The sequence below is a fragment of the Taudactylus pleione genome, unplaced genomic scaffold, assembly GCF_031769625.1.
Source record: "Taudactylus pleione unplaced genomic scaffold, aTauple2 ptg000644l, whole genome shotgun sequence".
NCBI lineage: Eukaryota > Metazoa > Chordata > Amphibia > Anura > Myobatrachidae > Taudactylus > Taudactylus pleione.
Genome location: NW_028285046.1, coordinates 155,335 through 181,533, shown reverse-complemented (window position 1 = coordinate 181,533; position 26,199 = coordinate 155,335). Strand labels below are relative to the sequence as shown.

General features: G+C 45.0%; 1 protein-coding gene across 1 annotated transcript in view; it reads left to right on the top strand.

Annotated features, from left to right (window-relative positions):
- The window catches only part of LOC148478902 (adhesion G protein-coupled receptor E1-like), a 57,887-nt gene that overhangs the window by 8,391 nt on the left and 23,297 nt on the right, over positions 1-26,199 (top strand). The window contains exons 3-5 of the mRNA XM_088455200.1: positions 13,945-14,058; positions 14,147-14,334; positions 18,161-18,328. Of these exons, the coding sequence (XP_088311326.1) occupies positions 13,945-14,058; positions 14,147-14,334; positions 18,161-18,328 (470 nt within the window). The remainder of the gene's footprint in view (positions 1-13,944; positions 14,059-14,146; positions 14,335-18,160; positions 18,329-26,199) is intronic.

Here is a 26,199-nt window from a genome sequence, read left to right as displayed (position 1 = left end):
ATTATCCCCATTGTTTTCATTACCTACACTCCCATTGTTTTAAACCATATTGAATAGACCTTGTAGTATATCGGAATCAGTATGATTTACCGCTGGACGCATGGCTGGCGATTCAAACATTGACAACGTGAGGCCGATGAGGCTGAAAATCCTGATCGTCCTAAGGTAAGTATTGATCAACCAAATTCCCCCTCTAACCCTAACCCTCCCTTAGGGGTGCCTAACCCTGACCTTTCCCCCAGTGCCTAACACTAATCCCCCTTCTAAGTGCATAAACCTAACCACCCATTCTCCCCTGCCTAAATCCAAGTCTCCCGGGGGGGTGCCTAACCCTAACCTCCCCCCGGCGGTGCCTAACCTTAACCCTCCCTTCCCCTAGCCTAACCCTAACCTCCCAAGGGGGTGCCTAACCCTAAGTCCCCCCCGGGAGCCCTAAACCTAACCCACCCCTCCCCGCGGCTACCCGCGCCCGGCGTACCTTTGATCAGGATGCTGGGCGTCGGGCTCCCGTCGTAGATAAAAACTAAAAAGAATCTTTAGGTCCTAACTAGGGGGTAAATTTACTATTGGTCGATTTGCAGGTCAATTTGAGGAGTGATTTAGCACTTCTCAAATCAAATTTTTAAAAACCAGTGATTTTGCCTAATTTACTAATATTTGATTTGAATGTTGATTTGGCAAAAAAATTCGATTTGAGTCGGTTTTGAAGAGTGATTTGCAGTTTGATTTGACATGTTCATGTCCAAATCGAACGGCAAATCACCCTTCAAAACGAACTGCAAATCCCTGACACATGAACTGCTTCATGCTTTTACTTTCAGCATGAGCAGTTCGTTGTCACACAGATACATGCAGACATCAGTGAGATGCCTGCATGTATCTGCCTGGAAAAAGTGTGTAAAGAGTTAAATTAAAATTAAGCCTGGGCTGACTAACGGTCAGGGCTGATGCTTCAGCTGGGGGTCCCGGTGAAAGCCTCCTGGCTGTGGCATCATTCCCCCGTTAGAACGGGTCCAGGGCTGGTTCTGGATCTTACAGGGGAACCCTACACAATTTTTTCCCTGTAAATCCAGGACCATCCCTGCTTCCCATAGCCCAGTGCTGGTTGTACTAAGTACAGGGAGACCCTACGTCATTTTTTCCCTGTACTTAGTCAATCAGAACTGGGTTTCAGCAGTCCGGGGCTGGTTATGCTTTGGGGGGGGAGGGGGGGACCTCACGTCAATTTTTTTCTAATTTTAACTATTTCTTTGCTTTCTACAGCCAGATACATGCAGGCATCTCACTGATATCTGCATGTATCTGTGTCAATCCGACCTGCTCATGCTCAAATCGAAAGCATCAAGCAGGTCTATTATATTGGGGATTTGAAGCTTGATTTGAAGTCCGATTTTCAGGTCGATTTTAAATCGAATGATAGTAAATATGGGTTTTGTGTGTTGGGCTATGTAAAAGTACCAATGTTTTTCTGAAGGTCGATTTGAGGGCGATTTGAGTCGAAATTCGATTTGAAGTCCGATTTTACATTCGATTTGGCCTTTAGAAAATACCCAAAAGCAAAACCGAAGCCAAATCGAATCAAAATCGCACCTCAATTCACTCAAAATGCCAAATCGACCTTTAGTAAATTTACAACTAGACCTCTTACTTGCAGCTGGTGATATTTTCAATTTAATTTAATATCAGCACCAGAAAGTGTAGTGGTTTTCACTACAGCATTAAATTAATTCCTAGTTAAATACAGCTGCTAATCAGGTGATATAATACTGTTTGCCTATACAAACTCACTTGCTAGACACTGGACAGTCACTGAACAGTACACCCATATATACATTATTATTATTTATCTGCTCTATATTGAGGGGCGTTATCTGTTATTGGTGCCGTCTTATCTTCCCCTACACAAAGTTATATATACAGTGTATGTATGTATATATATACATATATATATATATATATATATATATATATATATATGTATGTATATATATATATTTTATATATATATATATATATATATATATATATACACACAATACCAGTTCGGCTGCACTCAGGTAAATAATCAGTCAAGAAAGCAGGTTAATATCTGGTGATATTAAATCTAAAAATAAGCACAATCAAGGGGGCACCCCATAGTGCATCAAAAGATAAATCCAATAAGCCGTTTAAAATAACAGAAGTCGAGTATGCGTACCAACAGTGGTGGTCACAACCACCGCAAGTCAAAGGAACATAGAGTATCAAATATGCATGGCATATTCAGCTGTTCCACATTCAATCATCCATGCGCTAGACCACCTCCCTACGCGTTTCATCACGAGGACTTCATCAGAGGGCTGGCCTAGCGTCCTCCAAGCTCCATTAAATAGAATGTTTCCTCCAATCGCAACACATATCAGCTGTGTCATTACAAACGGAACACTTGTTACAAATTAGCTCATCCGCATAAACAGAGTAAAGCACAATTCCTTTGCAAATACAGTAAAAATACACATAGTATATAATTATCTCAAATACCATTGCAAATAAAAACAGTTACTTTGTAACATTTTTATATGTATGTATTATCATAATTGTTAAATCTAGCTTTATATCCGGCAATGCAGAAACGAGTTAGATTTCCATCGCTAGCACTCTTTAAATTCTAGTATTACATTTTTGGGACAGCATACATATTCAAATGAAGTGGAATTTTTAACATATCTCCTTGTATCTGTCGATCTATATATATTTCATTACAGATAATAAATACATAAATATAGATCATAAAAAATCTTTAAAAATAATTTATAAAATGATAATAATCTACAGTTAATTTGTAACCACATGGATCACAGTGGCTGAAGCTAAAATAACAAAAAGAAATAGGACAGAAAGAACAAAAGTTGAGAAAAGCAACCACCGGCCCCAAAGAGAGAGAATGCATTCCCCAACAAGAACATAAGCTATAACCATAAAATGGTACACACTTATAGCTATAAAAAAGGAGTTATCTCATATCCCTCATTGAGCTCTTTTGGTTGGCATATATTGTCAAAATGGATCCCATACTTGCTCCATATATACAAGATCGACCCAAATTGGTGTTTAGATGAACTAGGACCCTTAAAAACTACCTGTCCCCAAGTGTATTACCGGCACTATCTATAAATCAACAAAAGGAAAAACATTTTTTAAACAAAACGGTTTCTATACCTGTGGCGGATATAAAGTCTGCCAATGCGGTTGAAGGGACAAAAACCCTTCACAAAGGAGCATGTGCAAGGAAAGGAATATAAAGTGAAAAGATATATTGGCCAAACAAAAAGAGCTCTGAAAATTCGGATTTTAGAGCATATCCGAAATATAAAAAATAAGATTGATAACCATAGTGTCCCAAGACACTTTAAACGATGCCAATTAAGTAATACAAACACACTAAAATGCATTGGTCTAGAGCATGTTGTATTAAGCGAAAGAGGTGGTGACAGACAAAACCTGCTATTAAAAAGAGAAACTTACTGGATAATTACTTTGGATATGCTATAACCAAAAGGGCTCAATGAGGGATATGAGATCATTCCTTTTTTATAGCTATAAGTGTGTACCTCTTTATGGCTATAGCTTATGTTCTTGTTGAGGAATGCATTCTCTCTCTTTGGGCCAGTGGTTGCTTTTCTCGACTTTCTCGACTTCTCGACAGGACTGAGGACTCAGGACTGCTCAGTAGAGACTTGGGTACTTTCTCACTCATGGTAAGGGTGGTTTGCAATAGAGATGGTCGTATATAAGTCTGCCTCATATACAGAATAAGAAACACAGCTATATATGTGGAAGTTATCAGAGAGCAAGGACTGAGAGTAGAATTTATGGAGAATACTTGATTGCAATCGGATTAGATCTTGACTTGAGGATACAATGATATTAGAGTGAGACCAGACTTGGAGAATGCAATTATACTGTAGTAAGACTAGACTTGGAGAATATACTAGGGCTGAAGTGGAACCAGACTTGAATAATATACTGGAGTTGGAGTGGAATCAGACTGGAGTTGGAATGGAACCAGACTTGAAGAATATACTGGAGTTGGAAAGGAACTAGAGATTAAGAATATACTGGAGTTGGAATGGAACCATACTTGAAGAATATATTGGAGCCAGAGTCATCAGAAAGACTAGCACAACTAGCATGGAAGCTAGAAACAGAGCAAGTTCAGGCTTTGAATGCTGTGAGGAGCAAGGCTTTATACCCTGTGCATCACCAGGCTTGGCTGTTGTCATCAGGTGGCTACTGACCTAGATACCCATTGTAGACTTATCGGTCAGCTGACAAGAATCAACATGGCATAGCCCAGTCTCTGGGGTTGGTGGGAATACCGCTGGAACCCCGAGCCTCCTGAGACCACCAGCATACTGAGGATCCTCCAGAAACACATCTAGCCAGACAGAAGCTGCCATGACTGCGCTCAGTGTCAGAAGCCGACGGGAACGCCAATGAACCCCTGAGATCAACACCATGCTGGAGACTTCTCTGCAAAACCCCAGGCCAGAACCCATGCCATGACAGTACAGTGCTACCCTGAAGGTGAGCATGATTCCTGACAGTACCTCCTTCTTCAAGCGTGGCCTCCGCACAGCTTTTGGGTTTAGACGGATTCTTCTGCTGGAAAAGTTTTACCAAATGAGGAGCGTGAACATCTGTACAATCTTCCAGGTTCTTTCCTCTGGGCCATAGCCCTTCAATCCATGAGATATTGAATATGACCCAGATGACAATGGGAATCCTAAGATTTGATTAACCTCACACTACACTCCACTGCGAGTCTCGATTCTAGTAGGTAAACTTAAAAACAAGCTCGATCAAACTCGAATTTTAGTATTTAAATTAGATTTGCACCACTAAAGCTCGGGTGATTTTAGGCTTCTTAAGCCCTCAAATTTAGCTGAGATGGAGTTGGCCAATGGTGAAGAAGATCGAGATTTCTCACTGGAATTGCAAGTTTTTAATGAGATCTCTCACCCGAGTTTGCAGAGTCTTCTCTTAGCAAAACTCTCCCGAACAAGCAGCCTGCACATATGTAAAGAATGCTTGTGTTACACACACCCCCTCAAATAACAATGCATAACAAGTCCCAGACACCTTAGCCAGTCCTGGTTCCAAAAAATACAGGGAAAAAATGTGTAGGGTTCCCCCATATTTTAGGAACTAGCACTTGGCTGCTGTCCAGTCCTAGTTTTAAAAAAGGGGGGAAAATTGTGTAGGGGTCCCCATATTTTGTAAAATCAGCACCGGACTCAAATCCGGCTGGGGTGTACTGCCACAGTCAGGAGACCCTATCACCAGGTCTCTCTGGCCAAAGCATTAACACCCCAAGCTGGTCAGCCCAAGCCGGGGATCTTAGGAGAGGTGATGACACCCCCAATAAAGGGGTTCCCCCTCTCCTGAGCACCCCAGGCTTAGACTGAAGCCTGGGGCTCTTCCCCATACCTTTGGAGCATTGGGTATGGGGGTAGTGTAAAAAATTAGAAACTATTGTTTTTTACAGTGGAACTATAGATGCCAGCATGCCTGCCTTTTGGCACTTGTGGAACTACTGTAAAAATAGTTAAAAGTTAATAAAACACAGTACACACACAATGTGAATAATATAGGTTTATTATATTATACACCCCCACACTTACACAAACTTACCTTCAGCCAGGTGATCTGTCCCCTTCTCCAGTAGAATTCCAATGGGATTACTTGTGAATAAAGATCCTATACTCACCTCCACTGGCCTCCGTAGCATCCCTGGTAAGTCCTGAGCACAGCAGACTGTAGCCGTCTATGTGTTGTCACATAGACGGCTACCTGACAGGACACTACACGTGTAAACTGTCGCCCGCTGATTGGCTGGCGGGTCCGGCTTCTGACATTTTACACCTGGGGTGTCCCATCAGAAGCCAGGTAGCTGTCTATGTGACAACCCATAGACGGCTACAGTCTGCTGTGCTCTGAGTTGGAATGGAGCCAGCTGGATTTGAGTCTGGTGCTGGTTTTAAATATAGAGGGATTCCTACACATTTTTTAAATCCAGGACTGGTCAGCAGCCAGGTGCTGGTTCCTAAAATATGGGGGAACCCTACACGTTTATTTCCCCGTATTTTTTGGAACTAGGACTGGCTGAGCAGCCCAGGGCTGGTTATGCTTTTGGAGGGGGGACCCTACGTAATTTTCTTTTAATATTAACCCTTTAGATAGTGTTTCCATGAAGAAACATACACAAATCACACTGATCAGTGAATGTTTCTGCCCATTAAGGAGGTGGTCTATTTGAAACTTCAATGTAACGGCAAGTATTTTCAGTGAAAAGACAGAAATCTCACCCGAGTTTGTCTTTAGTAAATTTGTGAGTTGAAAAAAGTGCCTAAACTCACCCGAGATTACAATTTCGACCAAACTCGACTCTTAGTAAAGTTACCCTTAGGAGTCTTAGGTGTCGAAGATTGAAATTTAAAATTAGTGGCCGTAGGAGAGAAATGTGGAAGGTATTATGTATTCGAAGATGTAGTGGCAACACCAACTTGTAAGCCACAGGATTCAATACTATACATGAGAAATTGAAAAGGGTCCAATGTAACGAGGAGCAAACTTCATGCTAGAAACTCTGAGATTAGTATTTCGAGTTGAGAGCCAAACACGGTCTCCAGGTTTTAAAGCAGCATTGGCTAGACATTTTCGGTCTGCAAATTTCTTGTAGCTGGAAGAGATTTATTTGAGTGAGGAATGTACATTGCTCCAGATTTTTAAAAAGGACTGAAGAGTATTGGCGGCTACCGGAATGTCTACAGCAGGTAGTAAATTCCAGAACACAAGGATGAGAGCCAAAGATTGTTAAGAATGAAGCAGAATTGGTATCTGTATGAAAAGTGGAAGTGTGGCAAACTCTTCCCAAGGCAGCATATTCACCCAGTTGTCTTGGGAAGAGGTCAGGTAAAAACAATCGAAAGTTTACAGGTCTTGGTTCAGCCTTTTTCTTTGTCTATTGGTTTGAGGATGATAGGAAAAAGAAAATTCTAATTTGACTTGCATAGTGCTCTTCAAAATCTGGCCACAAACTGCACGACTCTATCCAAGATTATTTCCTTTGGGAGTCCATGAAGTTGAAAGATCTTACTTATGAAAATAAGCGCAAGTTGAGGTGCAGATGGAAGACTAGACAGAGGCATGAAATGAGCCATCTTTGAAAAGCGATCCACTACCACCCAGACTGTATTGCATCCTTTGGAAACAGGTAGATCTGTGATAAAGTCAGTTGACAAATGGGTCCACGGTTGCTTGGGAAAAAAACAAGGGCTGGAGGAGGACCAATTGGTTTTTGATGCAGATTCTTGTGCTGCACTGTGCACATTTAGTACATGAGGCAATAAAGTCTCAACAATCATGTTTCATGGAAGGCCACCATCAGGGACGAGAGAAAAATTCAAGGGTTTTCCTAATACCAGCAAGTCTAGTGAACAAAGATGCGTGAGCCCAGGTTAATCATTTTTGGTAGAGTTCCGGATGCACTAACATCTTACTTGGTGGTGGTATAGGAGCTAATTGAGTATTACCAAAAGAATGAGGATTAATGATTGGACAAGACTCTTGATAAGTAACAACTTCAGTAGACCAGGCACGTGATAAGACATCTGCCTTATGAATCTGAGCACTGTCATAAAAAGCAGAGATGGCACCCTTCTTAGTTAGAGATGTGATTGGAGCAACAACAGTGAAAAAATTATTTATACATTTTCTGTAATAAATTGTGAATCCCACAAATCACTAGACTACCTTCAATGTAGAAGGTTGATGCCAATCCCGGATAGCACTTAATTTTTCAGGATCCATCTAAAATTTGTTCCCAGAGATAATGTAACCAATAAATGGTACTTCAGATACTTCAAAAATACATTTGGATGGTTTACCATAGAGGTGATTGAAATGAAGATGCTCCAAAACTTCCTTTATATGGTGCCGATGGGACTGTAGATCTTGAGAGAATATGATATTGTTGTCTAAATAGACCACAATGTAGATATACAAAATGTCTCAAAAAATATAATTTACAAAGTGTTGGAACACTGCAGCGGCTTTGCAAAAATCAAACGACATAACTAAATATTCATAATGGCCATCTCAGGTATTAAAAAGCTGTCTTCCACTCATCTTTTATTCTTATCAAGTTATACGCAAGCTTGGTGAAAACAACAGCTCTGTCACGACCGGGCACTAAGGAAACCTCTGATGAGGTTAGGAACCGGGGGGTTGCAGGCTAAGTCTCCTAATTGCGGCCAAACCCAGGTTTGACTATACCTGCCCAGAGGTGCAGAGTCTAACTCACTTGGTGGTTTTCTCCAGTGACCCCTCCAATCGGGATTTGGGTTTCCGCTGCACCAAGTGAGCAGGTCACGGCCCTCTGGACAGCTACCTGGGAGTGACAGAAGACTGAAAGTATATATATATAACACAGGGAACACTAGGAATAACACAATGGAATACTTCAACACTGGAGATAAGTAAATACTTGAACACGTGATGAACTTGAGAATGCTTGAACACTGGTGATGAACTTGAGAATGCTTTAACACTGGTGATGAACTTGAGAATGCTTGAACACTGGTGATGAACTTGAAAATGCTTGAACACTGGTGATAAACTTGACAATGCTTGAACACTGGTGATGAACTTGAGAATGCCTGAACACTGGTGATGAACTTGAAAATGCTTGAACACTGGTGATGAACGGAATACTTGGACACTGGTGAGGAACGGAATACTTGAACACTGGGAATGAACTTAAGAATGTACTGGGAATTGTTAGAAGTCCAAATGTTGATCTGCACAGAAACACAAATGAAATGGACACAGGTATGTACTGGGAAGCTAGAGCCTCAGCTGTAAGCTAACTAGCAATTAGCATGAAGCTGACACTACAGGAACACAGGGAAGTGATTAGAGAGCTCAGCAGCACACTAAATCACAGGCTTTTACAAGAACACTGGAGTGCTGCGAGAGCTGAAGTAGCACACAGGGATTTAGCATGGATGCTAATCTGAATAGCACTGGTGGTCAGCGTGAGGGCTGCAACAACAGGAAACACCAGAGAGCATAGTAATCACAGGAACAGCAAAGTTGATTAGCAACTTCCTGTTGCAGGAGTCGGCCCTAAATACCCTTAGGCAGCTGGTCATTGGATCATGAGATCAGCTGGGAGACCGCAGGGCTGCCATTGGAGGAGACTGATCAGGTGAGATGAACCAACATGGCTGTGCCCATGCCTGTTAATACAGGAACCAGGATTCACGCATGGAAGCCCTAGCAGGCCCTGGGGAGAATACTCAGCCATAACTCATCACTACAACTGGCGCCTGAATGCCTCGGAACATAAATACACTAGTTTAGCGATGAGTAAAGGCCGATCCCAGGCTGTATCCTGACAAGCTCCCTGTACCCTGTCAAAGAGCTCAGTGATGAGAGGCAAAGGATATCGATTTTTGAGTCATTGAGACCCCGGTAGTCTATGAGGGGTGAAGACCCCCGTCCTACTTCTTTAGAAAGCAGTTGATGAAAAAGGTCTTAATAAATCCTTTTTGTAAATTCTAATAAATGTATTCAGACATGGTGACAGTTTCTGGCACAGATAACAGATATGTTCGATCACTAGGTGGAGACTTTCCTGGAATCAGTTCAATTGCATAATCCAATTCTCTGTGGTGGCAAAGTATCAGCAGCTTGTTCACAAAAAACTTCAAGGAATTCCTTATAAGCTTCAGGAAGTACTACAGACCCACCAGACTGGGTTACTCGGACTGAAATGACAAAAGACAAACAAGACTGGAAACAAAAATCACCCCAGGATTAGAGTTGAGATGTAGGCCAATCAAACTGGGGGTTGTGAAGTTGAAGACATGGAAGGCCCAGGACCAGATGGTGCATAACTGGAAATAACAAGTAATACAATTTGTTCATTCCATTCAAGATTCGCAGCGATGATCTGAAATTGGACCAATATTGCCCGACAGAGCGGGACCCCTGCCAAATTCGTAAGGCATCCATGGAGGCAGCCGAAGATTGACCTGGTTCATCAAATATTCTTTGAAATCTGCCTAGTTGGATACAATTTGATCTGCATACTCTAAAAGGGGTGATACCTATTCCAAGGCTGAACTGAAAATAAGGGATCTGAAATAATCTATCTGAGATTGTTGTGTTGGAAATTTAGGTGGCAAAAGCTCAAATTAAATTTAACATTGATTGATAAATCACCAACACAGTTTAGAATTCCTCTCAAATCTATTGGGAGTTGGAAGCAGCATCTGGGACTGGGATCAGTGATAAGTGAAGGAGTAACTGTGGGCACTGATGAAGGAGCATTTGATACAGTCAAAGTAGTTCCCACGGTGGCTTGAATGGTGTCCAATCGGGATGAGATTTCCTGTAGATATTGTTTGACCTAGTGCTGGGCTGACTCTTGATTTTTCTAAGCATGAAGCCAATGTCTGCAGAGCTTTAATACCTGGATTCTCTTCTGAGTTCATTAGAGCCAAACTTACTATCAAGACAGAGGACTCTGTACTGCTCAGTAGAGACTCAGGTACTTGCTCACTGATGGTATAGGAGGTTTGCAATAGAGATTGTCATATATAAGTCCTCCACATAGATGGAATAAGCAACATGGCAATATACATGGATGCTGTCAGAGAGTAAGGACTGAGAGTAGAACTTATGGTAGATACTTGATTGCAATCGGATTGGAACCTGACTTGAGGTTACAATTGTATTAGAGTGAGACCAGACTTGGTGAATACACTTATACTGAGACCAATCTTTAGGAGAATACTGGAGTTGGAATGGAACCAGACTGGAGTTTAAATGGAACCAGACTTGAAGAATATATTTGAGCCGGAGTCGTCAGAGAGACTAGCACAACTAGCATTGGAGCTAGAGCATGCGACAGTGACAAAGTTCAGGCACTGAATGCTGTGGGAAGCAAGGCTTTATACCCTGTGCATCACCAGAATTGGCTGCTGCTGTCAGGTGTCCTCTGACTTGGTTACCCATTGGAGACTTAGTGGTCAGCTGACAAGAATCAACATGGCGGTGCCCAGTGTCCAGGGCCGGCGGGAACGCCGCTGGAACCCCGAGCCCTCTGAGACCACCAGCACATGGAGGATCCTCCATAGACACACCTAACCAGACAAGAACTGCCATGACTGCGCTCAGTGACCAAAGCCAGCAGGAACGCCGCCAGAGCTCAAGACCCCTGAGATCACCACCATGCTGGGGACCCGCTAGCAGTCCTTTCTGCGAGACCCCTCTGTAAGTAGCCCGTGATGCGGGTGTTCGCCCTAGCTGTCCCTACTGTACCTTAGTAAAAATTGTATATTGTAGTTTCACCTCCAGGGGACGATTTCTCCTTTCCCTGGGTCTCAGCGGTCTTGGTGGCCACGGCGCTGAAAGATGACATCAAACGCCGGACGCTTCACGGACCTAGCGGCGGGTTTACCGCTTGTTCTTGTGTATTTGCAATCCATTCTCCTTCACTCTCCAATGCATTTCGGACTGTTTTGGGTCCTATTTCATGGACATACATCAGACACACTCTATACATCAGGCACATGCTATACATTAGACACACTCTATACATCAGGTACACTCTATACATCAGGCACACACTCTACATCAGGCTGACATGCACCCATTTCCAGGAACGCTGGCTGTCAGGCAAAGGCATAGCAGGGGCTGCGTGCGATCACTCAGGACCCATTTTGGACATGCATATAAAGTGCATTGCTGAATCAGTCCCTTTGTTTTTAAAAAGTTTAAACAGTTATTACAGTACAACTTATTAACTAGTTTGTAGTACACAAAATTTGTGCTAAAATATAATCATACAAACCACAATTGAAGTTCGGTAGTGACTCATAGGCCACGGTACACCTTATTTAGCACTCAATATATTAAAACAATAGCTATACTTTCTATGCATTGCCCACGTCTACATTATTTACAGGTCAATTTTTAATTTGCTGTGTATGAGTGCCCAAAGTGACATAACATTGTATAGTAATGCACTTCCCAACACCGCAGGACCAAATATTTAGACTTAACTGACCATGTACTGATACATCCAAGCCACATAAAAAATGTCTTCAAACCATACCAATCTACCTAAGCCAGAAAAAATATTTTCTTAGCTCTGCTACATTGTAACTGTAGGTGTTCCCCAATGTTCTGTTCTTGGACCTCTCCTATTTTCCCTCTATACATCTTCTTTAGGTGAACTGTTCAGCTCTTTTGGCATCCAATATCATCTCTATGCTGATGATACTCAGATCTACCTTGTCTCCCCTGACATCTCCCCCTCTCTTCTCACCCGAGTCTCCAACTGCCTCTCTGTTATCTCTTCCTGGATGTTCGAGCTCTTTCTTACACTTAACATGTCTAAGACTGAGCTGATAATCTTCCCACCCTCTCGCATAACCTCACTTCTCACAATTGTATTATCTATTGAAGACACAACTATCTCCTCTAGCACCCAAGTGTGCTGTCTTGGAGTTATCCTTGACTCTTCCCTCTACCTCAAACCACACAATTCAGTACCTCTCACAGTCCTGCCACTTCCATCTCAAAAATATTTCCAGGATCAGATCCTTTCTCACCTTGGAGGCAACTAAAGGTGCATATCCACTAGCAGATAGAGAAATGACAGTGCAATTACAACATTGTAATTATACAGTACAGTAGTTCCTCATCCCCTGTAGTGCCTACACTGAACAATATGTCGTTCAGTGCAGGCACCTTCCCTCATCCCGAACATGCCCAATCTGTCGTGATCCACAGATTGACCGGCATGTTCAGACGATGATTGATGTCGAAAATGACCAGTGATTGAACGATAACGATGTCGTTATTGTTAAATCGCTCATTTGAGTTGCCTAGTGGATACGCGGCATAAGACCCCCATACACTCACTGGTTATCTCCAGATTGGACTATTGTAACCTCCTCTTATCTGGCCTCCTTGACTCCCACCTCTCTCCACTCCATTCTGTCCTTAATGCTGCTGCTCGACTCATCTTCCTCTCCAAACGTTCAACATCTGCCTCCCCTCTCCTACAAGCCCTACAATTCAAGGTTCTTACACTCAATTACAAAGCCCTCATCCAATCCTCTCCCATTTACATCTCTGATCTCATCTCACTTCACACTCCTGCCCACCCTCTTTGCTCAACAAATGCATGCTGCTTCTCTTGCCAACTGATTACTGTGTCCCACTCCCGCCTCAAATTATTTTGCCCATGCTGCTCCCTACCTCTGGAACTCTCTCCCTCTCAGACTCTCCACCTCTCTACAAATCTTCAAATGGGCTCTCAAAACTCACTACTTCATCATAGCCTTCCAGCTCTCATCCTATCCTGCTCCCATCTACCCCATCTGTGTCACACCCCTGTCTGCTGCTCCTCCCCTTTAGAATGTAAGCTCTAATGAGAAGAGCCCTCTTTCTTCATGTGGTTTTCCTTCCCTCACTCATATGATCATCTACTCCAAACTCCCCATAAGGGCGCCTATCACTTGGTAGCTGACAACCTGCTACTTATTTTTGCGTGTTAGGACTGCTATTGCAGCAATGTATATAAACTATCCTTGCCCTGCATTGTTTTATACTGTAAGTTGCTTTTTGTGTGAGCTAATTTTTAAATTTACTTTGTGAGGCACTGCGGAACCCTTGTGGCGCCATATAAATAAAGAATGATAATAATAATAATAATAATAATAATAAAAGTATGTGACTTTCAAAAAACCTTGTCTATTTAAAGCTCTGTACTGTAGTGATCGCTATGTACAAAATTACACTTACTATCCGTTACCTTTACATTCTATTTCGTACAATAATGGAATTGTTCATGCCCTGTTTAATGATCATGTTTTTCCTCTAAAGAGGTTCAGATGAAGGTTTCCACAGACATCTGTATTGGAGAAACAGACTCTATTACCTTAAATGTCCTGGGCAACACTATGAACGTTCCATGTTCACTAATGCGCAGAGAAACTGGTGAGGAAACGTGTGCTACTGTTATTACTGTTCCTGTCATAATGTATTTGATATTTATAATAGGTTATTATCTTTATGTACTTGCCAGGTGGATCCATTTTTATCTTACACAAAGAACTAGATACCAGATTAAATAGCAGTGTCCTAGGGGCATTAGGGGGCTCTGTTGGTGAAGGTACAAATGAGATTGTTTCTCAGGTGGTAAGTGGAGCCATCACAATCAACAATACAAAAAACTTGGACCCCCCAGTGTCCTTCTACCTGGAACAGCAGAAGGTCAGTATAAACAAGAAGGGTAGATTCTGTGTCTATGCAATTTTCATGCATTTGGGACAATTATTGGAATGCTTACATAAACATGTCAGGGAGATGCATTAGCCACCCCAGGAAAGGTGGAAGCAGCCTGATGTCTGGCCCAATGGAGAGTGAAAGAAGCTAGGAATAAAGTAAGTCTATCAAAAAAGGATCCTCTATCAGCCATCTATTTATTGACTTCATAGACCACTGTTTCATCCCCTACAGTTTACTCCAAAAGCCAATAATGCAGGAGGTTTCCTCAGATTTTGTACTTGTACACAAGAAGGATACTCTAATGCTAAATCAAAGGTATTCAGAGAGTATAGGAACAACTTTATTATTTTTTAAGAAGATTTCTAGTAGTCACATTGTGAAATTGGGGAGATAATCTAATTTACAGATGAAGTGATATGAAGGGGTTTATTTACGAAGTGTCAGGTTGTAAAACCCGACACTTCTATTCATGTTTGTTTAAAAGGGCAATGTTTTTACATGGAAGACAAGGCTAGTAAAAGCACTGCCCTTTTAAATATTGGGCAGAAACAAAAAGGTGTTTTACAACCCAATACTTTGTAGATAATCCCCCAAAAGCCTAGATGAGTAAATATCGCAATTATAAGAGGGATCCCATTACATTTAAAAGAGAACAAAAAAAAAAATAATTGTTTAAGGTTAAAGAAATGTCAAGATTCCAAGCAGCATGGTTTCATTCTTAGGAAGTATGTCAATATAAATAACTGGAGGTTTTTTTTTAATGGAATGGTTAAAGGTTTGAATAAAGGATATGAGACAAAGGCTGGAATTTATTAAGCAGTTAATTGAACCAATTTTAAATGTACGTGATTTTGAGAAATTTTCAAGTCATTGGTTTTATTAAAGCAACTGAAAGATCTAAGCAAAACCAACATATACAAACCTGACTCACTGTAATGGCCAAATTAATTAGGGTGTGAGTTTGGAAAGTGTGAGAGTTTAGCAGTAAACTTTCACACTATTACATTGGTCGAGTTGTATTTTCAAAGTGGGAAAACATCTGGATGAGAGTTTTTTCAGCCTAAAAAACATGCGAGTTTGCAGGTTCTCGGACTCTATTACATTGGCCGTGTTTAAAAAGTGTAAGAGTTTTATCTCAAATTTTCTAAACTCTCAGCCTATTACATTTGGCTCCAAATCTCCATTCTGAATAATTTAATTTAACAAAAAAAAAGACACAGCCCTGGACACACTGACCTGCGGTTCACTAACCACAGCAAAACCTGCCAATGAACTCCCACAAAAGAGATGGTTGTGGCAGTTGACCCCCCTCCCTTCCCTATAGTTCTGTACAACCAATGTGAGTCCCCTTATGACAAAAAGTTAAATCTGTGCCCTTTTTTCATTTCAAATTGTATCTGTGCCTGCTTATGTATTTATATTAATATCTAAGCCCCTTTATTGTTTAATATCCTTCTTATCGTCAGCTGACATAGTTGAAAGGGTTAAAACAAAACCATACCACACAGTCAAAACAATCTGCTCCGTAGAGCTTCCTGACGCAAGTGAGTTAAGCTTTGGCAAGTGCCCCTACTGTATAGACTGACAGCCAATCAAGAGTGGTCTCTCATTATTCAAAATGAGGTAAAGGGTTTGACAAAAAAAAAAGTTAAACAATAGATAAGAAAAAAACAAACAAACCTCTTCCTCTACTTTGTCTCTCTTTTATATTAAAGTGTGAATGTGACAGAAGCAGTGAAGGTTCCAGCTCAAACTTTTCTAGCCTATTGTTGCGCTACTGCTTTTCAGTCTCCAGATTTCCTGACAGTTATGCATACATAGGAATAATGAACAATCACCAGTTAATTTACCAAGGAGAGCATTGTCTGTATGGTTCTGCCAGTGCAGTTTAAAGTCTATGGGCTAAATGTAATAGGTTCCACTCTTCAGCCGGTACCTGGATTTATGCAAGTTTTCCAGTGGCAATTATTTTAAAGGCTAAAACCTCCACTTTTGTAAACCTGCACTTTAGTAAATATACCCATTACTCCCAGAGACTGATGGTACATCCTGTCCTCCTCCTTCTCTTGCCTTATCATCCCAACACCACTGCTTGTGCCGTCCTTTATCTCCTGAGAGAGCCATGGGTCTAGAGTGTGAATCTATCCTGAACAACAGGAGCTGTCAGTATTATCTGCCTGGCCCCAGTGCAGCAGGGGTTACTGACTCCGATGTATGTCAGCATTAAGGTACATGCATGGACACAGTCCTCAAATTTTTGGTAATTTTAAACGTCTTCCATGCTAATAATACAATAAACATAACATCTATTCTTGATTCAACATCGGAGAACTTGTGAATTGTTTTTGTTTTTTATCACTAAAATACATTGTACAGTATAAAAAAAATGTTTTTTTTTAAATTAAGAAATCACCACCAGACCTCACCATACATTTGCTATAACTTAATCAGGGCCAGAATGATAATGTTGCAGATGGAGCTACAGCTCTAGGTCTTCACATATAAATAGGACAATCACCATGGCAGCATGATAATAATCAGCAGTGCAGCTGGCCCCACGGTCAACCATAAATCATAAATATTAAAATTATTTTTCTATTTTCCTTTAAAAATGATGGAATTCTACCTTTACTTCTTTAGAGAGACATTGGGGCTGATAGTGTATGTGATGTACAGGCCCACATGTAACTGGCTACACCTACACATCTCTGGCCACACCCACACATCATTGGCCACACCCACAGAGCACTGGTCACACCTCCTCCGCTTCTCATAATAGGCCCCTGAATACCTCAGGCTATGTGACGCTTAATCCAGGCCTGATCTTAATCTAAGGGGGGAATTCAATTAGCCGTTTACTTATCACACGATTCGCTGGTTATTTTAGTTTATTGTGGCTATGCGCATTCGTGTTTTTTTGTGCAACCCTATTGCAAAAGTCACAATGCAGCATTCAGCTGATAATTTTTTGCAGTGGTAAGTATAGGTAAAAATGGGGAAATCTGCCAGATGTAACCCTGTAGATGCCTACATGGACCGAAGAGGACGTGATCTACGCTAGGAATAGGTGAGTATGGAATTTTTTTTACAAAGGTCTTGGATTCTACTGGACATGGGGACGTGAATGGCTACAGTGAATATAGGTGAGTAATCGTGTGTGTGTCTTATGTTTTTTTTTTATATATTTTTTGCAGGTGAACTACAAATACCAGTGGGCCCTTAATGCCCCCCATGCTGGTACTTGTGGTTCTTCAAGTACCAGTATGCGGGGGGAGGCTTGCTTGGACTTGTAGTTCTCAAGCAAAAGAAAATATTAGTTGTTACTACACTCCTTACCCACCCCCCCATCAACACCCCCAAATGGTCACTTCCTGTCAATCAATCTGCAAAGGACCTCCGTGGCCTGCGGGCATGCACGGCAATCTCTGCGGGATTGCACAGCTACCTTCGCGCAGGCGCACTGTGATGCATACGCATGTGCAATGGCAAACAATCGCTCAGTCTGCGTGCGAATTGCAATAGCGTCCACCTCTGAATCAGACCCTAAGTCCAGACATTTTTAGCCAAAAAGAGGGGTTTTGCACAACTTATAAACTGCTCATGAGGTCGTGAAATTTTTATTGCAACTTTGTTCTACGGAAAATTTGCAACCGCAAAAAAAAAACAGCTAATAGGATTTCACGATAAGTACAAATTGCACAATATGCAGTTTTTCCACTGAAAGCGGCTTATAATTGAATTCCCCCTAGGATTGACTGATGTTAGGCTAATGTACCACTAAATGACCCCATCTCATTTTCTTTTCCCGTAGGATCTTAGACCTTCATTCATTTTCAAATGTGTGTTTTGGGATACGAAAAAGAAAATTTGGACAAGCCGCGGATGTGAGACCAAGCTGTCAGATAAAGAGAACTTTACGCTTTGTTTCTGCAGCCACCTTTCCACCTTCGCTGTGCTCATGGCTCCTGGTGAAATTCAGGTGACATAAATTATGGTGAAATATGGAAATTGTGATATAATAAGGACATTTAACATTGGGGCAGATTCATTATGGATTGCAAATGTATCAGCATACACAGATTGGCCGATGGTGAGTACTGCGCATGTGTATGTAATACAGTGCGCGTGTGCAGGTCAGCATTGAGATCGCACTGCAATCATGTATGCAGATACAAAGCCATTGCAGAGTGAGTGACGGGACGTCAGCATTTAAGGGCTGGGCCAGCAACAGAAATCATGGAGCCCGGTACTCCCATTTTTTTTAGGGGCTCCCCATCCCAGGGTCCCTGGCAGGTACAGGCCAGATGCTTGAGATTCTGCCTTACCTATATGTGGTTTCTCTGGGGAACCTCTGAACCACAGTGTCCATCCATGCCCCACACTTACCTCATTCTATTTCTGCCTGCCACGGTGTCTCTGCTTGAGTGTCTTTTCTTTAGATCAGCGCCACTCCTCAGCTCGGCATGCGCTGGATCCTCTCTTGCCTCTCGGTGCTGGTTTGACTCCGCCGGCTTCTTGGTATTTGACGGACTTAACCTAAGCAGCATAGGGGCTGGTATTAGCTCCTTTGCATAAGCATATATATATATATATATGTATATATATATATATATATATGTACAGTCGGGGAGGGTATAACACAGTGGGGAATGGTATAACACAGTGTGGGATGGGAGAGCAAAAGCTGGCGTTACCCTCCGCATTGGAGCGCGGCGGCCAGGAGATTGATGCATATGGAAAATGTGGTAAACAGGGGTTTTACCACATGTTCCCTTTAGTGCATCCCCGGCCCCTGTGTTCTCCCCTCCCCTAGGCTGCACTCACCTGCTGGAGATTCCTGCCTGTGACATACAGGCAACTTCAGCTGAGTCCGACTCACTGCTGCTGCTGGACAGGACTGGAGAGGCAGAGGCACTGTGGTGGGGGTGGAGCTGCCGAATGACTCCTCAGATCTCTCAGACAGTGATCCAAGGAGACAGTTCAACTTACATCAGACTCCTCAGATCACTGGCTGAGAGATCCGAGGAGTCATCAGGCAGCAGCCCAGCCCCCACCACAGTGCTGAGCTTCTCCAAGTCTCGATGGCCAGCAGTGAGTGACACAGACTGAGCTGGCCCTGCTGCTATGTGTATATGCAGCGTGCAGGCTGGCTGCAGTTCATTTCTACTGGCCGGGTGGCCCAGCCCGCCCCTGGACTTGGTGCTGCAGTGATCAGCAGGGGCCCCTACATGCCTGCACCCTGCTGGTCAATGCAGCAGCAGCGCAGGCAGCGGTTTTCTCCGTGGCCCTTAAAGACCTCGGGGCCCGGTACAGTTGTACCCCTGGGACTCCACTATCGCCAGGCATGTTTGGGGGTGGTGTCAGTGGAGAGGTTTGAGAGATGTAGGTGTGCCAGTTCGTTTGAACACTGTTTCCTGGGCATGCATAAAATTAGCCACTGCGACGGCATATGCAGCTTGAGTACTCACTGTGGAGCTCATTCAGACCCACTCGCTAGGTACGTTCGCTGGCTCCCAGCATATGCAAATAGAGCGCACGCCCAGCAAGGCAGACAATCACACGGCAAGGCATTAGCACGCCCACCATGTCTTGGCGTGCAATTACTTTGTGCATGCAGATACCCACCAGCCATTCATAAGACGCCCACTTGCGCACGTCATCTCCTGGAAGTGCATGAAAACATTTGTACATTGAGCACCATCGGAAGCGATTGCAGCACTTAAGGTTGACCATACCCTGCCACAAGCACTGCGATCACTTCAGTGTGTATTTCAACCAGGTGACCTGTACAATAATGCTGTCTTTTAATTATGCACGCCTCTGTAACGGCATTGGGATGCCCAGGCACGCCTGCGTTCGCACCTCCAGTCCCCCATTTCTAGTGGCCTGCCCCTGTCACCACCACAAACTGCTTGACATGTCACTTATTCTGTATATGCCGGGGGAACGTACGCTTCCCGATCTCTCACTATGGTTCGTGCACTCGCAATGTGATGCATACACATGCGCAGATCGCAACTATCGGTCAGCTTTGAGCGTCCGCATCATATCAAGAGGGTCTGAATGAGCTCCTGTGTGCAAAGAGAATTGCAATTTCTGAGACAGGTCAGACTTGCTGTAATTCTGTGTGTGAGTCCAATGCTACTCGATGTTACCAATGTATACGCAGGATTGCGAGGTTTTATGGATGTGAGAAAACGGTAGTGGGCGTCTACAGTATGCTGGCTAAGCAGTTGCAAACAGCATATTTCGCAGCAGAACTGTGTGCGTAATCTGTAATGAATCAGGCCCATTGTGCATTACTTTGCATGTGAATTATTTAATGATCTTTATACAAGATTGGTTATGGGAGATTTGAGAGTAATCTGCCTTAATTCTGTAGCCTTTAAGTTCTAGTAATACATGAAGCATGAAGTCACAAAGCAGATGTGGAACAAGGGAGGGAGTGACTGTAATTGGTGATTGAAGAGACACTAATATTTGAAAAGCGAACAATGTGTTGAAATTGCTGATACAGAGCTGAATGCAAGTCTGGCGCTATTGCTCCCACATTGTATACATGGAAGAAAATATGTATATTTTCAGCCTAATACAAAATTAAATGCATTTATATATGCCTCTATCAATAGGATTGGCCTGATACCCATCTGAAAATTGGTTTGTTTAAATGTTCACTGTTAGGATCCGGAGGTTTAGTCAGGAAGATGTAATATAAAGTCCCGCTACAGCCTTGTGGGCTGGCAAATTTAGCTAGCTGCGGCCGTGGAGCAACCTTGAGGGCTGGTGGTGGCGTGTGGGCCATAGCATTAGATGCGGCCTGTGGGCCGTGTAGCAGCATAGGTAGACTGTGGCCTGAGAGCCGTGGAATTAGATTTGGCCTGTGGGCCGTGTAGCAGCCTAGGTAGACTGTGGCCTGAGGGCTGTAGAGTTAGATGCTGCCTTTGGGCCGAGTAGCAGCCTGGGCAGGCTGTGGCCTGAGGGCTGTGGAATTAGATGCGGCCTTTGGGCCAAGTAGCAGCCTGTGCCGCTTGGATGACACAAGCGATGGCACGCTGGATGCTGTAGTGTAGCCTGTGTCGCCTAGTTGACACAACCAGCAGATGCTGGAGTGCGGACTCTGCCGCCAAGTTGACACAAGCGTGAGTACGCTGCCTTGCGTATGGAGGACGCTGGAGTGCGACCTGTGCAGCTGGGTTGACACAAGTAGCTAACGCTGGAGTGCGGCCTGTGCCGCCGGGTTCACACAAACAGCTGACGCTGGAGTGCGGCCTGTGCCCCTGGGTTCACACAAGCAAATGATGCTGGAGTGCGGTTTGTGCCGCTGGGTTGACACAAGCATGACTACGCTGGCTGCGTATGAAGGACGCTGGAATGGGACCTGTGCCGCCGGGTTGACACAAGCAGCTGACCGATGGTATGCAAACCATGCCGCCCAAATGATACGAGCGGCCGGTATACAGAACAGGCAAGAGAACTGGATACTTGACTTAACAGGAGACCAATGCCAGAACCGGAAACACGTGAACGCTATCACTGGAATCGGAGCAGCATTCACACCAGGAGGAAATAGGAGCAGATGCCAATCCAGATCTACCCCAGCATGATGGACAGGAGGTAGGAGGAGTTAGCGAACGCTCACCCGGCGTTCGCCTAGCCATGCAGATGCAGTGCGGCGGCTTGTGACATTCGCTCAAGATTATATAGCTCGCAGCTCCGTCAACGCACCCTCGCTTAACTTAGTCTGTGTGAGAACGCCCAGGTACAACCAAGTTCAACGGCGGATTGGCCATAGATATCACAGGGAGTTTTCCCGGTGGGCCGGACAGTTTTTGGGTCACTGTAAGCAATTTATTTTTCAGATTTTGTTTTTAAATATGTGACCCAACCTACCCAATGAGAGTCGGCTCTGGCATATTAATGGCTGAAACTGACATGATTTGTTCATGGTGGCTGACCCCTCCCCAGGGACAAGCCACCTATGGCTGTGCTTCGCAGATCAATCCACCCCTTACTGATCCACTACTCACCCTCCCTTGGTTACCCGCTATTGGCGTCAGGTGCTGGAAAGTAGGGATGTGAAGTGGGCAGCACAGGCAGCCTCTCAAACCCGGGGTCACACATATACACTGAATGCCTGTCAATCTTTTCTGTGGATGCTGGGATTGACGGCTGCCCCCTGAACACTCACTGCTGAGGGGGTAACTACACTAGGGTTAGGCCCCTGGGGCGTTTCTAGAGAGGAAGGGGCCCATGCGCAGTCTCCGACATGGGCTCTGGCCGGCAGCCGGCAGCACACTGAGCTGTGTGCGGCCAGTGGCGTAATTATAGACTCTGGGCACTAGAGTCTATAGAGTATGCGCTGGTCACTGGGAAAATGGCCGCGGCGGCCATTTTCCCTGTACTGCGCATGTGCAAACGACGGAAAATGGCTGCGGTGCCCATTTTTCCAGTCATTTGTACAGCACCAGACCCCCGCACCAACGTGGGACTCCGGATAGGTAAGTGACACTATGGGTGCAGGGTGTGCAGTGTGGGGCCCAGCTGGACCTAGGGGCCCGTGTGCCCTGCACACCCTGCACCCATTGTAGATACGCCCATGGCCCCTGTACGCTCACTGCTAAAGGCAAGGGTGGATTGGCCATAGCTTCTCCAGTAATTTCCAGTGTAGTGTTTTGTTTTTTTATATAATTAATATTTTTACATTGCCCAGTGGTGTAACTTCCCTATGTGCAGCCATTCAAATAGGCCACATAACACAGTCTGCACTTACTGTGTACTGCGCAAATGTCTTTGCCCCCCAGCTGAATTGTCACCACTTGTCCTGCCCCCTTTGAAGAATAAGCAGCCTTGCTTATCTCAGTGGCGTAACTAGGGCAGTGCAAGCAAGGTGCGTGCACTGGGCGCCGTGGGACCGGCGGCGCGGGGGGGCGCCGCCGGTCATGGTACCAGCACGCCCTAGTTAGCCAGTGTAACGCCGACCGCAGTGAGTGGCTTCCAGCGCCGGTCCTGTGCTGCACAGCTGAGCCCCTTCCCTCCCCCTGAGCGCTTACCCAATAGCGCCAGGAGGAGGGTGGCAGTCGGGACTGTGCTAACACACACATCGCCACCACCATGGCAGCGATGTGTGTGTTATTCAGCAGCCAATGAGAGTCAGACAGACTCTCATTGGCTGCTGCTGTACACACATCCTCCGCCAGCGCTGGCGGAGATGTGTGTGAATCAGCAGCCAATGAGAGTCAGATAGACTCTCATTGACTGCTGCGCGCCCACTGCAAGAGCCGGCTCCCTTCCGGCTCCTGCAGTGGGTAATGGGAGAGATGTCATTATGTCTCTCCCATAATACAGAGCGCGCCAGCCTGGGAGGACAGACGTGCGGCGGCGGGAGTGGTGTCCGGAGCAGGAGCGTGGATTCAGGTAAGTGTATTTTTAAAAAAAAAATTTTTTGGAACTTGTGTGTCTGTACTACGGGGGGGACTACTACTACTGGGGACACTATCACTTGGCGGGGCTGCTACTACTGGGGACACTATTACTGGGGGGCTGCTACTACTGGGGACACTATTACTTGGGGGGCTGCTACTACTGGGGACACTATTACTGAGATGGGCTGTTACTACTGGGTACACTATTACTGGGGGGGCTGCTACTACTGGGGACACTATTACTGGGGGGGCTGCTACTACTACTGGGGACACTATTACTGGGGGGCTGCTACTACTGGGGACACTATTACTGGGGGGGCTGCTACTACTGTGGACAATATCACTTGGGGGGCTGCTACTACTGTGGACACTATCACTTGGGGGGGCTGCTACTACTGGGGACACTATTACTGGGGGGCTGCTACTAATGGGGACACTATTACTGGGGGGGCTGCTACTACTGGAGACATTATTACTGGGGGGCTGCTACTACTGGGGACACTATTACTGGGGGGGCTGCTACTACTGGGGACACTATTACTGAGAGGGGCTGTTACTACTGGGGACACTATTACTGGGGGGGCTGCTACTACTGGAGACACTATTACTGGGGGGCTACTACTACTGGGGACACTATTACTGGGGGGCTACTACTACTGGGGACACTATCACTTGGCGGGGCTGCTACTACTGGGGACACTATTACTGGGGGGCTGCTACTACTGGGGACACTATTACTTGGGGGGCTGCTACTACTGGGGACACTATTACTGAGAGGGGCTGTTACTACTGGGTACACTATTACTGGGGGGGCTGCTACTACTGGGGACACTATTACTGGGGGGGCTGCTACTACTACTGGGGACACTATTACTGGGGGGCTGCTACTACTGTGGACACTATTACTGGGGGGGCTACTACTACTGTGGACAATATCACTTGGGGGGCTGCTACTACTGTGGACACTATCACTTGGGGGGGCTGCTACTACTGGGGACACTATTACTGGGGGGCTGCTACTAATGGGGACACTATTACTGGGGGGGCTGCTACTACTGGAGACATTATTACTGGGGGGCTGCTACTACTGGGGACACTATTACTGGGGGGGCTGCTACTACTGGGGACACTATTACTGAGAGGGGCTGTTACTACTGGGGACACTATTACTGGGGGGGCTGCTACTACTGGAGACACTATTACTGGGGGGGCTGCTACTACTGGAGACACTATTACTGGGGGGCTACTACTACTGGGGACACTATTACTGGGGGGCTACTACTACTGGGGACACTATCACTTGGCGGGGCTGCTACTACTGGGGACACTATTACTGGGGGGCTGCTACTACTGGGGACACTATTACTTGGGGGGATGCTACTACTGGGGACACTATTACTGAGAGGGGCTGTTACTACTGGGTACACTATTACTGGGGGGGCTGGTACTACTGGGGACACTATTACTGGGGGGCTGCTACTACTACTGGGGACACTATTACTGGGGGGCTGCTACTACTGGGGACACTATTACTGGGGGGGCTACTACTACTGTGGACAATATCACTTGGGGGGCTGCTACTACTGTGGACACTATCACTTGGGGGGGCTGCTACTACTGGGGACACTATTACTGGGGGGCTGCTACTAATGGGGACACTATTACTGGGGGGGCTGCTACTACTGGAGACATTATTACTGGGGGGCTGCTACTACTGGGGACACTATTACTGGGGGGGCTGCTACTACTGGGGACACTATTACTGAGAGGGGCTGTTACTACTGGGGACACTATTACTGGGGGGGCTGCTACTACTGGAGACACTATTACTGGGGGGCTGCTACTACTGGAGACACTATTACTGGGAGGGGCTGCTACTACTGAGGACACTATTACTGGTGGGGGGCTGCTACTACTGGGGACACTATTACTGGGGGGGCTGCTACTACTGGGGACACTATTACTGGGGGGATGCTACTACTGGGGACACTATTACTGAGATGGGCTGTTACTACTGGGGACACTATTACTGGGGGGATGCTACTACTGGGGACACTATTACTGAGATGGGCTGTTACTACTGGGGACACTATTACTGGGGGGAGCTACTACTACTGGGGACACTATTACTGGTGGGAGCTACTACTGGTGGCACCATTACTGGGGGGAGCTACTACTGGGGGCACTGCATCAGGAGGGGAACGTCTACTGGGGGGGGACTACTACTGGTGGCACTATTTAAGGGGCTTACTACTAGGGGACCACTACTGGGGGCACTAAATAGGGAGGACCACTACAGGGGACCCTGTATAGGGGGCACTGGTTATGGGGGATCACTGCTGGGGGCCTGCATAAGGGGGACCACTACTGGAGGCATTGAATAAGGGGAACAAAGGAGGGGCTGCATAAGGGGGACCACTACTGGGGG